General features: G+C 40.8%; 2 protein-coding genes across 3 annotated transcripts; one reads left to right on the plus strand and one right to left on the minus strand.

The window, feature by feature from the left end:
• Positions 1-1,225: 1,225 nt before the first annotated feature.
• Positions 1,226-5,546, plus strand: LOC129597480 (uncharacterized). Of its 2 annotated transcripts, none has more exons than XM_055495049.1 (5): positions 1,226-1,450; positions 2,493-2,771; positions 3,429-3,617; positions 3,712-3,855; positions 5,081-5,546. In XM_055495049.1, the coding sequence occupies exons 2-5, from the start codon at positions 2,715-2,717 to the stop codon at positions 5,195-5,197; spliced, it is 507 nt and encodes a 168-aa protein (XP_055351024.1). In that variant the 5' UTR covers positions 1,226-1,450; positions 2,493-2,714; the 3' UTR covers positions 5,198-5,546. The 2 variants fall into 2 exon arrangements, with proteins under 2 accessions (XP_055351024.1, XP_055351022.1); XM_055495047.1 differs by having other exon boundaries at positions 1,231-1,445.
• A 3,229-nt stretch (positions 5,547-8,775) lies between these two features.
• LOC129597498 (uncharacterized) lies at positions 8,776-12,044 on the minus strand. The gene is made up of 10 exons (XM_055495071.1): positions 11,701-12,044; positions 10,992-11,219; positions 10,702-10,771; positions 10,391-10,572; positions 10,044-10,313; positions 9,681-9,927; positions 9,449-9,612; positions 9,291-9,384; positions 8,944-9,217; positions 8,776-8,860 (listed from the first exon to the last, which is right to left on the minus strand). The coding sequence occupies exons 3-9, from the start codon at positions 10,738-10,740 to the stop codon at positions 8,948-8,950; spliced, it is 1,266 nt and encodes a 421-aa protein (XP_055351046.1). The 5' UTR covers positions 10,741-10,771; positions 10,992-11,219; positions 11,701-12,044; the 3' UTR covers positions 8,776-8,860; positions 8,944-8,947.
• Between the last annotated feature and the right edge of the window lie 4,958 nt (positions 12,045-17,002).

A 17,002-nucleotide genomic window follows, 5' to 3' on the forward strand; every position in this document is an offset into this window, starting at 1 on the left:
TAACGTATTTCGTAGAAGTACATATTTTAAAATTGCAACAAACATCGCATTTTGCTTACAATGCGAATTTTTTCGTTGGCCGGTGCGTGTAGTGCGCGACCGGTCTGATTCACATGAGCGGTAGCGATAATCGCGCCATATGCGCAGAGTCGCAAATACTGGGCTATACACCGACACCGCGCGTACGTACGTGGGAGTTTCCTTTTTTGGAGTTTCCGCTTCTCCGCGCGCGCTAGCTGCATAACGCGCGTGGATCGATAAAAAGTGGTTGGGTGGCATTTTTATGCAGCGTGTGTGAGCGACTTGCGTTTCTCACACACTCACATATTCGCATGGACGTAAACGCGCGGTGTACATTGCGGCAGACAGTGAAAGAACACAGCAACAATTTATTGCCACTCGCCAGTTACGTAACCAGCGTCAGTCAAGCGCGTCTGTTCCGACAAACGACCAGTGAATAGTCACGGCGATTCGCACACGGCGGTATTGTGGGAGAAAGTGATCCAATTACGCGTCAACAAGACCAATTTTTTCTTTCGTTAAGCACCGGATAAAAAACCTAAAAAACTGCGTTAGCAGAAAAATTTACATATTTTAAAAATGACAATTTTTTACTTTAAAAAAAAAGTTTTCTACAAAAAAATGTTTCTAAAAATTTTTATTTAAAAATTTACACCAGAATTATACAACAACAATATTTAGCAAAAGTTGTTATAAAATGTTGACCTTTCTACGCAAGAATTATATACCATCTGCGTTGCTGAAATTAAACGTAATTTGAATTTGAAAATAATTTCCCTTGATCTTCCGGTTCTGTTTTGCAGGATTTTTTTTACAAAATGTGAGTTGTATATTCCTCCGGAAATCTTGCGTTTAAGCTTGCAAAATTGCTTGGAGAAACCCGGATTAGGAAAATATTGAGCGCATAGCTTGTCTGGGTGAATCGATTTGTTGTTGATCGGAAATCGATGTAAAATCATGCAAAACACCCGAACCGACCCCAATAAAACATAAACCATAAAAACCAACACACTGCGCAGCTGGTGCAGATACGATGTTTATTTTCATTCCATTTTCAGCATCGCACAGCTGCTGTCGTTGTACAACATTCTGCAGGTACGTATCTGTAGTATTTGTACGACCGGCGTTTACAACCGGTTTTAGCCATTAAAAATGCAGTACTGCATCTGTATCCGACTGGCGGTGTACGCCGCGCAGCAGCGTCATGTTTTCTCACCAGTCTCCCTCGTCTCAGCAAACATCACGGCAGCGCAGATATCCAGTTAGTTGGTTTATGTCGGTTTTTGTTCAGACGACGACGAGGGGAAATTTTTTGATCGCCGACCAACGGAGGATTACTGACGGATTACACTGACCATCAAATCCCATTACTTTATCGCCATTCTGGTCAATCTCCGCCGCCTAATTCACTGTATAAACAGCCGGTACGGTGAGTCGCCGTTGATGCGGCATGAATGGCGTTTGTTATTGTAAAGGATTTTCATTAAAAACATGCAATAATTTGGAAGCATTTCTTTGCAAACATTTTTCCTTGTAAAAACTACTATTTGATTCGTGTTTAATAATTCTATGAACTTCTTCTCTTAGCTGAAATAATTTACATGGCATTTATTACAGTAAACGTTAAGGTGATTTATTGTGCAAATATTTTCGAGTATAAAGTAAATTCCCGTCTCTAATTTATTAGCTGCCTCATTCTTTAATCGGCACTTTCCCAATAATTAAAACAATCATTACATTAATTATAATAAAGATTGTTTCAAATTCAGCCAGATGCTACCATCGAATAGTTTTTGCTGATTATATTTTCTGTTTGTCAATGTATTCATACTGGAAAACCGTCCGTATTATTGTCTTGTAAACACCGATTTATTTGCAATTTTAAAGAGAATTTTTGGAAATTTATGCAGTGAACAAGCACAAACGAACGATGGCAAAATTAATCAGTTGCAGTATGTTTATTAATCGAAATTCCGGAATCATACTGCATGTTACCTTTTGTACGATCAATATAATATAGTTGTTGAAAGACAATCAATAATCAGTAGGTAAACTGTAATTAAATCAGACTGTTTATTAATCCGATCTAGTAAAAATCCAATTATATTACAAGGGAAATAATAATTGTAAAATTTTTCTTTCTTCCCAGCATTTTCTCGAAAATTTATAACCGTAATTGGCATATAAACGACAACATTGAATTCATCCGACAGAAAAGGGCGGAAACGTTTTTGACCGTTTAAAAAAAGTGCTGAAAAGCACTTTTGACTAAAATAGCGGTTATTCACACTGGGCAGCAGTCAGCGAGCGCTGCGATGAATTATTTCTGCCATTACACCGGCAAAAGCAAGAAATCCATGAGTCGGCAGCGTTAAAAGCGCCGACCGGCTGCGTTTGGCTTTAAATCTGTCATTTAGCGCATCAGCGCATGACTCTTTAATTTGTCTCATCAAGGTTTGTACATTTTGCAGCTGACACACACACTGAGTGACCATCTTCATCGTCAGCAACTGATCGGAAGTGAAGCATTTTGGAGGAGAAAGTCTGATTTTGATTTACCAGCCGGCAAACTGGTTTTCCCACATTTCCATCCGCCATTAACAGCATCGTTTTGCACCCTTCAATCAGCAGCAGCCGCCGCGGTGGACTGCCGGCTTTTTTAAGGAAACTGCTCGACCAGAAATAACGGACCAATGGCCTATCTCAGCTTTTTGATGTCCCGCACGGGAATTCTCAAGTTACTGGAGACGGTAATTATTTGAGGGATTTGTTTGAAAATTATAAGATAATCTAGTTTTACAAATTTCTAGTAATACGTACTTTGTGGCAGTTTGTGGGAATTTATCCAAATTTTACATTGCGAAAAATGCGCAAGTGACCATTTGATTAACAATAATGTATATCGACACCAGCAAAATTTTTCTAAATAATTCCCAAAAGCTGATTATTTTTATTAAAATATCAGCGCGTTTGGATGCTTTTAATATGCTCAGTATAACGTCCAAATTTGTTTTCTGTTATTTTTACTTGCTTGACTTTTTTCTTAATCGTAAACTAGAGAGGTTTGTTTTAATACAACGTTCTGCAGTTTATTTTTTGAACTTTTTTAAATAATATTCTTATTCGCGACTTAATTCTTTTTAATCTGTTTCTAATCGTTTTCTTATTTTTTTAACGCTTTAATTTTGGCAGCTGGTAATACCACTTCCGGTTTATGTATTTCGGCAAAATTTTCCCAAGCATGCTTTGCACAGTGGGAATTTTGTGCATTCACGAGTTTGTGCATTTACGTGTACACAAAATCTCTCATGCATGTGTAGAAATTTATTTTGGCTCCTCCAAAACATAACATTAGCGTAATAGTAAATCAAGAAATTAATATCGAATGCAGTTGTATTGTGCTGCAGATTATCGGGATCGTGGTTATCGCCATCGTCTCGCAGTATGGCATCCACGTCTTCCACTATCCCGACATGATCCCCGCCAGTTCCTTCCTGTTGGGCGTGGCCGCCGGTGGTTTGATTGTCTCCTTTATCGAACTGGTCACTTTCTTCTACGACGATGATACACGCTATGCAGTGCGCAAAAGTCTTTTTGTAAGTACTTATTTTCTGGCAGAGTAATTATTATGCACTAGCGATCAACATGCCTTAGCGGGATTCCCTACCTTGCGTGTTTGTCTTGGTATAGGAAGTGATGTTCTGTTGCGTAATGTGCGCGCTATACTTAGCGGCGGCCTGCACCATGGTCTACTTTGTACACGTACGGGCCCGACTGCACTACGAGACCACCAATCACGAATTCGACATTTATCCGGGATGCATTGCGGCAACGGTACGTATTACGTAACTGTTCAACATCGTATAAATGTAACAAGAAATTATTTGGAAATAATGGTTCTGCAATGTATTAATTCTTTTGGTATACTTCGCTTTTACTCGCGTTCCGACCGCTTACAGATTACACTTCCACGTTCCGACCACCGGTCTGCATTAGTAAACCCCCCCAGCGCGCGGTTACATTTGAAAGGTAGCGACGGCAGGCTTTGCCAATGAAAAATTGAAAATACTGGAATCCACTTTTAATGCTCATCCCTCGTAAACTACGAAGCAAATACGCTAAAACAATACTGTAGTGCCAATTAAATTCCGCACCATTTCGTAAAGCGTGATGCTCTAAAGCTGTATGTGGGGTTCAGCGTTCGCTGAACGCGCTGAACAGCGTCAGACTGCCAGTAGCAAAGGGCCGAGCGTTGCTCACTCTTGAAAAATTGTTCCTGCTTCAAAACGGTTCTCTATCGAGATTTATAGACTTGAATCTAATCCAAAATATGCTTTTACAATTTATGTTTACAAAATATGCGAATGCGAACTGGTGTGAATATTATCTGACTCGAATAGCTTTGTCGTACCCGCACGTACTACTGAGTATGAATTATTTGAAACTGCTTGTTCAGCCAGTTCACGAGCCTGTAGACAGTGAACCCAGTGAACGCTAAAGCCATCCATACAGCGCTTGTCTAGCATGCTGTACGAAAAAGTGCGGAATTCACTTGGCACCACAGTAATTTAAGATACGGGAAAAAAATTATAAATTTTTCAAGCCTAGGTAAGTGACAATTCATAGAAATCAAAACAAGTTATAGACATCGGCGATCTTTCGTGCGCTTAAGCATACAATCAACGGCGAAGAGCTACGCAGAGATCCTATGGTCTGTCTACGAGAAAGGAAAATGACTATAACTTTTCTTAATCGCCATAAATTTCCACTTATTTGGAATCAAAAATATTTTAAATTTTTTCTCCATCTTTTAGTCCATTGATTGAGTGATATTATTCCGTAATGCATGGGGAATGAGCGTTTGAAGTGAGCGAATGATGCAGATTTAACAGTAAGCGAAAGCTGCGCTCAGCGCTACGTAGAAAAATGTAATCGCGCGCAGGGGGGTTTACTAATGCAGACCGGTGGACGGAACGTGAAGGTGTATTCTGTAAGCGGTCGGAACGCGAGTAAAACCGAAGTATGCATATGGAAACAATGAATTTTGCAATTTTTGTAGGTTTTCGCTTTCATAAACATGCTGCTGTATTTGATCGATACAATTTTGGCCTATTCGGACATGAAAGCCACAGTGGCCGGTGGACCGCGATATTTCGAGACGGTGGTCTACAAATAATTGTTATCCTGATAAAGCTGCCTCCTGCAGTTCCCGTTTCCTTTACGTGCTTTTATAACTGTTAATTGTCTTCCTCACTTTCCTGCTAAAAGTACTAATGAAACGCCACTACCATAACTTGAATAATGAGTGGCAGGCGCGTGATTTAAGATTGCCAAATGTCCTGTATGATTGTATCGTCTAACAATCACATGGAACATTTTCTAGATTGTTCCGGACTTTTGCAAGGCCACATGAGAATTTTGATATTCCCGTTTCAGTGTGCGCTAATTTACTTCTGGCATTACGGAACTATTACTGCGGTTTATCAGTAACATTTTTGAAAGCTCGTATTCGAAAACGAAACACACACGAACGACGTTGGGCGTTAATCCATAGTAAGTAAATGAACGACTGTCGTTCGGTTTGGCACCCGTGAAGTATATTTCCCACAAACCGATTTCCTTCCGGTTTTCTTCTTCGCCTGATTAAGTAAAACGCAACTTTACAGAGTACAGTAGTACTTAAAATTTTTAAAAAAAGCTCGAATCGCTATCATGCATACCGAGCCGAGCGACCATAGTACAAGTAGGAAAATACACTCGCTTATTGCGATCACTACAATAAAGAAAATACATGAACGATGAATAAAGCGCAGAAAAGAAAAACGGTACCAACATCAGCACTATACGTGTGTGCTGCGTCAAACCATTCGAGCTACCAGCTGTCAGAGCGGCATCCGCTCTCTATAGGATCGTTCGATAGAATATTTCGATAGATTTGTATGCTTTGCCGATAGCCTAGTGGTGCCTCTCTCGGCCTTAGAGTATGGAGGTTGTGGGTTCGATTCCCTCAATCGGCAGATTTTTTGCGAGTTTCTGTGCGAGCCTAGCCCAGCCCTTTCATGGTAGCAGAGCCGTTCGATCTACGGATCCTCCTATTAATTCTATTAAATTATTCGATTAATTAAGCGATTATAAACTACTATTATTAAGCCGATTTGCCGAACGTATGACTTAACCGTTGTACGTACAGCCGACTCGATATGAGTATGAGCCGACTCTATCAGTACGGGATTTGGGCTGTATCAGCTCGAGGGACCTCGCTTCGTAGCGGAGGGGGTGTCAGAGCGGCATCCGCTCTCTATAGGATCGTTCGATAGAATATTTCGATAGATTTGTATGCTTTGCCGATAGCCTAGTGGTGCCTCTCTCGGCCTTAGAGTATGGAGGTTGCTATAAAAAAAGTACTGTGACAGTAACATCCGGTTGGAAGCGGATAATCACTATATAATAATCGCGTAAGCCTTTACGAAATTCAAACTCTGTCGAGTTCGCCAGCCCGATTCACTGAACCAAAATCCCCTGTCTACATGTCATTCGATAGCCTTTAGTGTGTAGATTTGCCATCGCAAGTCAGTTTTTAGAGAAAAAAAAACGTTTGAAAGAAAACTTTGAAAAACTTTAATATATAAAGCCTATAGGAAATGTCATGTATTGTACGAACGGCATAATCTTTTATTATGTCCGCTCGGGACAGCAGCAAACAACCAACTAAACTCTAGACATGGCAACAATAACGGACAACAACAATACCGTTGCTACGGCACATTAGCCATAGGCTATTATCCATTTCACGAGATACTCGTACAACCTTTGTACGAGTACTCACATACACTACAGGAAAAGTCAAGGATCCACCATTGCAAAACCGACCATTCCACCACTGTCTCGACAGCCAAAACGCGTTCTTTGCGGGGATTGGGGGCAACTTTGATGTTCTTGATTCTTGAATCATGATCACGTGGTATTCCGTAATCTTGAACGAATTAATAAATATTTCATCAATAGTTGCCTGACTTGCCTCCAAAAAAAAGATTTGAGAAGGAAGACCTAACAAAGTCTTCGAGTATGGAATTTGCTTCTCAAGTAGCTGCTGTTTGCAGTGGTTTGACCAAATTGAAGTTGCAAATTTCCCCGGGCGGCTGCCATTGTTACTGATTTCAGGAATTGCCTTTGAAAGCAAAAATTTACTCACCACAACTAATGAGTACCTTTAATTGGTTTTCAGTGGAAAATAATGTCCGAGAAGTAGAGTTCGCAAATCGTCAAGATTTCAGCAGCGAAACGGAAATTTTTAGCCTTTTTGGAAAACTTGACGAAACTTAACTGTTTGTAAATTTCGAAAAATAATAACGAAACTTCGCGATTTTACCAAACCATTTAAGGAAACTTGGCGATAACGGAAAATATTTTGCTGACTAAAAAACGAACGGCGAGAAGGTCACATTTTTAGTTTAAATATAACGGCAAGCTAGCAGCCGCACATCCACATGAGCTTGGTTTGATAACTCTACAGTTAATGTGTATTAACTGCAACGAGAGCTATAGCTAAAAATTAATTTCTTTTATTTTAACGATAACTTAGCGGTCGGTAGGCGCGAACTGCAGTAAGCCAAGGTGGAATCTCCGTTAATGTTATTGAGACCCAGAAATTTTTGCGAAACCTGAAGCAAATTCTTCACTTTGTCAAAGAAGGCGGAGCCGCAGGCGACGCCGAGCTGCGGCGCGAGCGGAGCTTGCGGAGCAGCAAGCGAGGCAACTTTCTTTACACTTCAAGGTTAGCAACTTAGCGGTACATTGAAATTAGAAACATCGCGGCTTAGCGCGCGATGGTAGAAATGAGAAGATAGCATGAATTGTATTTGAATTAGTTATGGAGCTTCTGTTTTGAAACTAAGTGAAAAATTCGGCTTTTTACTGTAATGGTGAGGAGGATTAGTGCAGAAGCTGAAGTGAATGAAAGCCGGCCCTTTTTCGGGAAAATTGAGCACATGGCGGTCATTTTTGCAAGGAAATATTTATCGCTCATTTATTCCGCGAAATTTGCTCTGACCAGTCAGCTAGAATATACCTATGTACAGCTATGTACAACGGACGTTTTCGTTCCGTAATACTGATTTAGCTGGTGAAATTGGTATTTACTATCAATACTTTGCGCAAAACAGCTAAAACTTTCAAATGATTTCAGTTTTTACCTGACCGGAAAAAAGTAAAGGGAAATTAACGGCACTACTTTTGTCGATCACTGTCTCTTAACAAATCCACCCAAATTGAGAATACGAAGCTTTAACTGAATCGAAGATATGAATTGACTGCTCACCGCATCATACCCTCGTGAAAATTAAAGTTACAAAAAAGATCTAGTTAAGAATTCGTGTACTATAGATTATACTACTAAACGTTGTAAAATATTTTGTGAGCAGCCGATTCTATGTCGAAGTTTTATGTAACTTCTCATCTTTGTTTACTTACACAGTTACACTTAATGCTACACAAAACTTCCACGACAGTTCAACATTTTCATTATCACAAATCGAGAACAGACACGGCAAAATACTATTCGTAAAAAAATAAAAAAAACAATCAGAACGTCGCAATTATTTGCTAAAGTCTGTCGTAAATCCTGACTTATTTAAGTAAGCCAGGAGAAAAACAGCGAAGTTATTGATGCGAAACAAAAAATCATAGGGTCAAGATGATGACTGTAGGAAATGAGAATCGTCGAAGAGGGTGAGAACTAATCCAGGCAAAGGAAGGGCGCTCGGCTAATTCGAACCAGAAACACCACAGTCGCAGCGGTCAAGACCGACAGGATGCGTGTCTAAGCCAAAGGAGCATACATCTGGAAACAAAGAACGTAATATTCTCAACCGAATTAAAATTATCAAGTGAAGTTGGACAAGAAAAATAGATGATTTTGCTTACTTTTCTACGTGTTGCACAAAATGACGAGCTGAGTACTTCCATCCTTCACAGTCTCGTATGTCACCAGCTCGATCAGGTCGTCCGTCAAAGGGATGTTCAGTGGCGGGATGTCGAAAACTGTATGCGGTGGAATCACTCGCTCCCTCGTGGCCAGCGGTCCGGAAGCCAGAGGACATTCCCGAGCGTTGCATTCAATTGCACGTGCAACGTCACCTTTATAAAAAGGTCCAGACAAAGGAGCGAAGCAGCCTCGGCATTTCAGATAAAACTGTTTCTGCAGAACAAATACTGTCATCAGCAACAGATTTATTATCCAGAATAACTGGAGTCGACTCCTTAATTCTTACCGCATGAATCTTCCTCATATGCGTGCTAATATGCAGCCAGTTGATTTTCTCACCGCAGAGGGTACACAAGACGTAATAGAACTCCCCCTTTGACCTGCATTAAAGCATTCATTACAAACTGTATACCCATTGAAAAAAATGTGAACAATAATAACTACCATTTATGAGCGTGGTTTAAATAAGAACGGACTTCCGATCTAATCAGACACATCACGCAATGGCAGGTTGCAGTTTCTGTCCAATGCTTGTGCGGCAAGGACAGATCAAGCCGACGGGTGGCGAGGCGGCAAAGTCCCACAGAGTCCAGCATACTTTTCGCCGTCTGTTAAATGCGTAAATAAAATGACTGACAGTCGTACAAATTAAGACTTAACCGAACAATTCCTGTACCTCCGGCGAGTTTGAAAGAAACGGTTTAATCCAGTCGTAGACATAGCACGACACCGACGCCTGGTCTTTAACAGATGGAGGCTTCTGAAGACTGCGGGGTAGGAAGGCAGAAGAGGCAAGTCTAGGTCGACCTTTGTGTTTTGCCAAGAACTCCGCCCACTCCCGGACCGCCTTTTCCATATCCATTGAGAAGCGAATGTATTTATGGAGCTCATTGCCCATCAGCTCACAGTCAACGTCGGAGTTTCTGTAAAACCGGCAGATGCTTGATTATTGATTTAGCGAAAAATTGAATAAATATTAAGATCTTTATGTTAGATACAAATACTGAAAATATTTATGCTCTGGGGAATTCTGCAGTACCCGAAAATTGGAACGTTCTGCGTGATCCTGGCGAATATATTGAGCCGCGTGAGGTCATTACCGCTCAGATAAAACTTCCCCTTGTTTTCATATCCGTCAAAACTTTCTGGAAAAGCGCAGCGGAAAGTATTCAGCGGGAGTACAATCGAACTCATTCCCGGAAGAGGAATCTCCGGTGCTATGGTCACCAACGATACGACGGTGTCTAAATTCTGCACCAGATCCGACATCGCAGTGAATCTCAGAGCTGCAGAAAGCCTCCACCCTTCGCTGCAAACAAGAAAAAAATACAATTAGAAAATGGGTCGACCCAGCATAGACTGCTAAAATACACAAGTATGTATTACACGTTGCAATTCGGACAACGACAGACGATGTCGTGATTCTCGTCAGCATTTGCACCCGGCTGTTTTGCAATCCATTCGTCTGCGCATTTATGACACACTATTCCACTACAGCAGGGCGAAATCACAAGGCTATGGAACGGACAATCAACGCCAATCATACACTGAACGGAATTCTTCACATCCTGCAAACAAAACAGAAAATCATAAAAACAACTTGTAAATGTCCATGGGATAAGTTGAGAATTAATTTTGAAAAATCTTAAGACCTAAATTTTGCATTTAATCCGCTATTTAAAGATGGCTGAACTTACGTATACTGCCTCTAATAATCTTCTTCGGTGATTTTCCATTTTAGGAGTCGACTCCACTAGCAGCGGTATCCTGTAGCGAGAAATCCGATTTTCGGTAAATATAGTACCGTAGTAATAATCCAGAATAGTCGCGGCTACAGCTTGCTTAAGGAGAAGCCGTTACTACAAAAATCGATACGAGTACCGAAGCCGTCAAGGAAAAATAATCTATAACCTTTTCGCAGTGTAATCCCTTAGGCCACAATGAAGTGCGCCATGCGAGTCTGCTGCCAACCCTGTACAGTACTTACCCATAGATAATGCCGATCAAGAAAATGTGCCAAACGCCAGTCCAGAACACAGTTATGATTACGGAAAGTATCAAGCCACCGCATCAAACAACGACCTACTGTGATACATTCATATGATGAGAGAGATCTCCCGGCTTCGATCCCGGCCCGGTTGTATTACCGTCCTGTGGCAGCTGCGGCTTGTGCAGGCACGGACAGCTGATCGGGGCGCAACAATATCCAAAGAATCTGCAATCAGGAAACAAACTGCAACAACGTTTCAGAATTCCTGAATGCTTCCGATCATGTTACATTTCACATAAAGCTCAAGCTAAATAATCTCGAATCGCACGCCTACAAATGCTATTTTCGGTACTGAATTTTCTTTTTTCAGTACGGAATTTTCAGTACTGAAACCAGGCGTACAGACACATAGGAACCCTGATTCTTGAGATCATAAAGATGCTACTCTACAGAAATTCTCTATCTGGCGCAGCCGGCGATCTATTTCGACTACAGTGGCTACACACCGCCACTGTAGCTTAACGGTTACTTGCAAGTTTACGATATCTCGCAGCCCCTTTTCTGTCTGTGGCCCTCCAAACTTGGAGTAGCACTTAAAATCCTAGCCTATTGCAAAACTGAATGGTTTTTCAATTTTACATTCTACCGATAAAGACGCACGTAACAACTATTTATTAAATTTAACCCCAGCAGGCAAAGCACTTACACTACGGTAGGCAATCAGTGACGCGTCGCGCAACCAAGAAACACTTGGATCGTCCACTTGCGTTGTCCACGTGGGTCGTTGGGCGCTATGATCCGTCTTGTTTCGGCTGTAGAAACCCAATCGCGAAGGCAAGCGCCATTCTGCATTCAGATCATCCGACTCTTCACCGCAATCCACCACACCGCCGCACTCAACAGAACAAGGAGAACATGAACAAGAGGATACCGCAGTTGCTAATCCAGAAAAATGGGAATATTCGTTACAAGAGGAATGATCAACAATAGTAATTCTTTAGATCAGTCAACGCTTCACATCACATAATCATAATCGAAGAAACTTTTGAACCGTTGTTCGGGATGCTAAATTAAAAGTTATGAGTGGCATTTACTTGTCGAAAGGTAAAACTATAAACACTGATATTTTGCGCAACTACTGGTTCTTCTAATTCTCTAATTACCACGTTCTCACAGTTCACTGGAAAAACCTGTTGTCGGAACCCAGCGTGTGTGCATGCGGCGCGATTCTTTGACATACCGAAAGCGTCTGACGCGCCACCTACCTCTTCTTGACTTGCAACACTACTCAGTAACGCAGAAGTACTTATAATTGGAACATCTTACTCGGACATTACTTACTATGTTCTTAGTGAATTACTTAGTTTAGTTTAGTTGCGTTTAGTTGTTAAACTTGTTTCGTTTATATGTTTAATTTCTCCTTTCTTAACATCGTTCTCTACTTTTATATTTTTGTTAACTTATGCTCTTCCATCACATTTTCAATAAAAATTGACAGTGACTACATGAGACCCACGTCAACCTATGGACATCTTTTAGAGCATTTCTGACATCGGGATAATTTTCAGCGCATCTTTCTAATATAGAAACCATTTCTCAATATTTTTTTAGAAAAAAAAAATTTCTTACTGCCGGGTCCCATTACGCACCTCGATAACCTTGGGCGGTTCCGATGACGCCACGAACGGAATCTTTTATTTATGCGTTTTATCTACTTTTTCTAGGTAAACCGATATCGCTGATTCTGAATATGCTGTCAAAAAAACAGTTTAAGCCTAGGAAAAAAAATTTTTTGTTGTTGAAAACAAATTTTTACATATTCTATCAAAATTTTTCCGTCATATAACAAGCACAATTTGCCTGACAGCATTCAGAATCAGCGGTATCCAAGAAATCCAAGAAATTTAGAGATTTAAAGAACCTAAATAGTCTACGAAAACTAAGAGACCAAGTACTCTTAGTAATTTAAAATACGTAAGTAATTTTAAATTCATGTACTTCTTAATTTAAAATATCTAAGTAATATAACTGATTTGAGTAATTGAGAATCTATTAATTTAATAAATCAAGAAATCCAAGGATAACATACAAATTTTTTAAATCACAATCTTTAAAACCATATGTCGGCAATCGCCTAGTACGGGTTAGTATAGCGAGGCCACGCCCAACACTAAGCGTTAGTTTGAAAAGCCTTTTGCTGCCTAAAATTTGCCGGTCTTTGTCTTGTCTGCAACAATGTTAAGCATATCTGCAGTGTTTGCAAGTTTGTCCCTTAACATTTTTTGATTTTATTAATTTATCCTGGTGCTGTTATTGTTGGGTCGACCCGTGTCAAGTGAGAAACGCCTGCGTTATGTTTTGTATGCTGTTGCCAAAAATCAAGGATTTTTGTTACAAAGTAAAGAGTGTTTGTTTTTAGCATGTCCAGCGATGACGAGTCGTTATTCGAAGGATGCTTTATCATTGATCCCCGACCGTGCAAGTCTCGAGAAGCAGTCCTCCAAGCCCTGAAAACAGCTACCACAAGGGTTGTGAAAAAACCAAATAAAGAGATGAAAAAGGTCGACCTACCGTCTGAAGAAGAGCCGCGAGCTCCCGCAACAAGTGATACACCAGAAGATACCTGGGAATCGTTCCCTATTCGAGTAAGTACATTCCCGTAAGATGCCGTGGCGATATACGTGTTCTGCTCATATGAACAAGTTCTATGTTCGCATAAAGTTGCCCATACATAAGAAACTAATTTTAACTTATTTTATGGTTTAATGCAGTTAAGTAAATTTCAGGTACAAAAACGTGATGCTCCTATCTTTCAAGAGCCGACCGGACCGAAAAAGAGCAATGAAGAATTCGATGATTTTGACTATGAAAGTTTAGCTTTTGAAGACGAAATTGTGCTACCGAAAAGAAAAAAACAAAAGTAATGATCATAATTACTTTTTAATTCCATCGTGTTGAAAACGCTGCTTGGGTCGACCCGTTTTATTTATTCGTAAAGATCTGAATTTATTTACATGATAAATCGCTCATTCGGTATACAGACAAAGAATTCAGGATAATTATTATTATGCTTTCCATATATACACACAACAGGTCTAAACAGGCTATCGATAGCCACTACATCGCACTTCTGACAATCAAATCGCAAGCATTTTCTTATAAAAGACGGATTTGTACCATCTGGCAGTTTAATGGCACTAAACGGCTCAGTTTTTATGTGCTCAACAGCAGCATAAATAGTTCGTACAGCTGATTCAAAAATTACGAATTTTAACAGCTTCAGTATTCTGCCATCCTCCGTTTGGAACCAGTAGTTGCACCGCACCTCTTTTCTGCTAGTACCGTAACACTCCAGTTCAACGCCATCGCTCCGGATTACTCGGTTCCGGAAGCTATGTGGACAACCTTCTAGCGCTTCTTGCAAAAGGCCTATCTTTTCCAAAATTTGCAATTCCAAATCCGCATCGTAAATGGGTCGACCCGTTAACTTATACGAAAAATAGGGAGTCTTTATGTCATCACTAGCGCCAGCCACTGACTGGTGACAGCGCGAAGCCTCTAAATGCTGATAATTCCGTACAATTTGTGACGCCACGTCCGTACTGCCATGAACCGATTTCATTAATCCACCCAAAAAGTCTTCAAAGTAAAAGGTCGACCATTGATATGCAGGCCCCCAGTTTTCAAGGGCTGTAGAAAGATGAATAAGTTGGTGAACGTTAAACAACATCCGCCGCTCTCCGTACAATTGTTGGAATTGCTGGCAATAACGAGAAATTAGGCCATGAGCGGTAGCAGCGTGGTCACTTAGTGACCCTCCATAATCCAACATGAGATAATGCATAGCCATCACTAAATCTAGCAGATTTTCGTAAAGTACGTGAGGCAACTGTCCATCCAAAACATAAAACGCTCCATACATGAGAAAATTAAGATATTCAGAGGCGTGATACGACGAACATTCCGATATGGGTGGAATTGTGCGGCTAAATTGTGATGGAAAGATGATCCGAGAAATTCTTAGGTCGACCTCGTTCTGAAGATTAGCGGGTAGAATTTTCCTCCTTTTGTTATTAATATTGGTGTAAATAGGAAGACAGCACATGGGATCCTGCATCCAGTATTTGCATAGCTTTTTGGTTACTCCTAAACCAACAGCGTGGAGAATATCAGGAGGACAATGCACATCGGGACTGAAAGAGGGAATTCGAAACAATCTGCTTGCACGGATAATTCCATGGAATTGTTTATTGTGCTGCAAAGCAATCCGTGCACTGCGGATATACTCCTGACGATCTTTTTTTGCCGAAACACAATCGAAGGGGTACACGCGAACGCCATCAACTACTTTTCCGGTGTGCAGGCACGCAGTGCATCCATATTCTCCGGCAAAAGATCCGTGACACAAGATGTCATTTCTTGCAATGGTATCAGCCACCCATAATGCCGGCTTTATTGCACTGATTCCGTCCGCTTGGGTCGACCCATTTGCAGTATCTAAAAGTTCCGCTGCAAGGAGTTGTAAGATAATATCCATGTTCGGTTTCACCTTTCCCACCGCAAGGGCAAACAGAAACCGGTTCCGGTATCGCTTACGCGTAGGAAGTTCGTTGATTATGTAGCTAACAACTGTAATCGATCCGTTCAAACTTCCATTGAACCCAAATGTTTGTCCGTCGTCCACATGAAATGTCAGCGATATATCTCTTCCGCCTATATTCAGCCTTTGATATTCCTTCCCATAAAAAATGTCCAGATCTGTAACGCTGTTCCTGAATGTAAATACATCGCCTCTTTTGTCCGAGTTTATATATCGTTCGACAGTGCACCTAATCGGAAACGTGTGAAAAATGCTCCCTCGCGTTCGGCTGTCTTTAATGGTTTTATGGGTCGACCCGCATTCTGCACTGGAACAGCTTATTGGATCCCGAAGATTGCTTTCTTCTTCAATGTAGTTTTGATGCTCAAAGCAAAAATGATGGATATTCGGATTCAGTAGATAAGGCGTTAGAAACGAATCAAGATAATACAGATTTCCAGGGAACTCTGAAGTGTCCTTGGGTAGTTTCTGGAAAAAGTGCAACATTGCCCCCTGTTGAACGCGTGACATTTTGTGCTTCCTGCAGATCCGCACGAACTGCATGACATTCCCTAGGGTGTCGACACCGGGATCACCTCCAGCTTCTTCATGCGTATCTGAATCCGAGCTGACATCTCCGTTAGTTGTATAAACCACGTCCGAAGCAGTCGCTTTGTCATCCCGGGTGCCGTCGGGAGGCATGCGCTTGAAATAAACATTTAACAAAATTAATAACTTTAGTTAATAATAATTGCGGATTATATGAACAAAACATTTGACTTTCCATTTAACATTTTAAAACTAGAACAACTTATATCACTGATAAGATCTGAGTGTTTAAAACTGTAACACTCGTAGCAAATTAATTTCATGAAATTAATAAATGAAATACCAGGGAGTCGACTCCGTCTGTCTGCGATTCACTGTCACTTGACTCAACAATTCGAGAGTTGTCCAGTTGTCTGCGGTTTCTCCAGTGAGATGTTTTCGGCAAAAGTCCGTCTTCATACAAGTACGATCGATACCGTTTTTGGCGCTTGCGTTGTTTTTCTGCCATTATCGAAATTATTTTAATGAAAGTTGTAACGAAAAAATTACTTTAGAATAGTTCACGGTAAATGTAGCTGCAGAAAATCAAAGACGCCGTCACTATTGTTGTTTCGCTTTATCAAGCCGCGCGCATAAAGAGCCGGTAACCCTAGCTTCCGCTATTAATTTTTGGTTGAACTGAACTGTACCTGCTTGTGCACGATAACAGCTGTAATAGATGGGCGTCGCGCGGCGATGGTAAGCAAATCGGCATGTATGTACCGAAAGCATAAGGGGTCGACCCCTATAAACGTAGATGATAGCGATACGCCCGATTCGTGCCGTCCGCATATTTTCTTTTTCACTCGGCGACACGTTCACGTAACCTTTATTTGTGCGC

The sequence above is a fragment of the Paramacrobiotus metropolitanus genome, unplaced genomic scaffold (assembly GCF_019649055.1).
Source record: "Paramacrobiotus metropolitanus isolate TYO unplaced genomic scaffold, Prichtersi_v1.0 Parri_scaffold0000105, whole genome shotgun sequence".
Lineage (NCBI taxonomy): Eukaryota > Metazoa > Tardigrada > Eutardigrada > Parachela > Macrobiotidae > Paramacrobiotus > Paramacrobiotus metropolitanus.

What these genes read in the sequence shown, in the direction of transcription:
- LOC129597480 (XM_055495049.1), top strand. Translation starts at nt 2,715, where the DNA reads ATGGCCTATCTCAGCTTTTTGATGTCCCGCACGGGAATTCTCAAGTTA. An exon ending in CAGTGCGCAAAAGTCTTTTT is followed by an intron (nt 3,618 to 3,711) that starts GTAAGTACTTAT and finishes GTCTTGGTATAG; the next exon opens with GAAGTGATGTTCTGTTGCGT. An exon ending in CGGGATGCATTGCGGCAACG is followed by an intron (nt 3,856 to 5,080) that starts GTACGTATTACG and finishes CAATTTTTGTAG; the next exon opens with GTTTTCGCTTTCATAAACAT.
- LOC129597498 (XM_055495071.1), bottom strand. Translation starts at nt 10,740, where the DNA reads ATGGAAAATCACCGAAGAAGATTATTAGAGGCAGTATAC. An exon ending in CGTTGTCCGAATTGCAACGT is followed by an intron (nt 10,314 to 10,390) that starts GTAATACATACT and finishes TCTTGTTTGCAG; the next exon opens with CGAAGGGTGGAGGCTTTCTG. An exon ending in TTAAACCACGCTCATAAATG is followed by an intron (nt 9,385 to 9,448) that starts GTAGTTATTATT and finishes GCTTTAATGCAG; the next exon opens with GTCAAAGGGGGAGTTCTATT.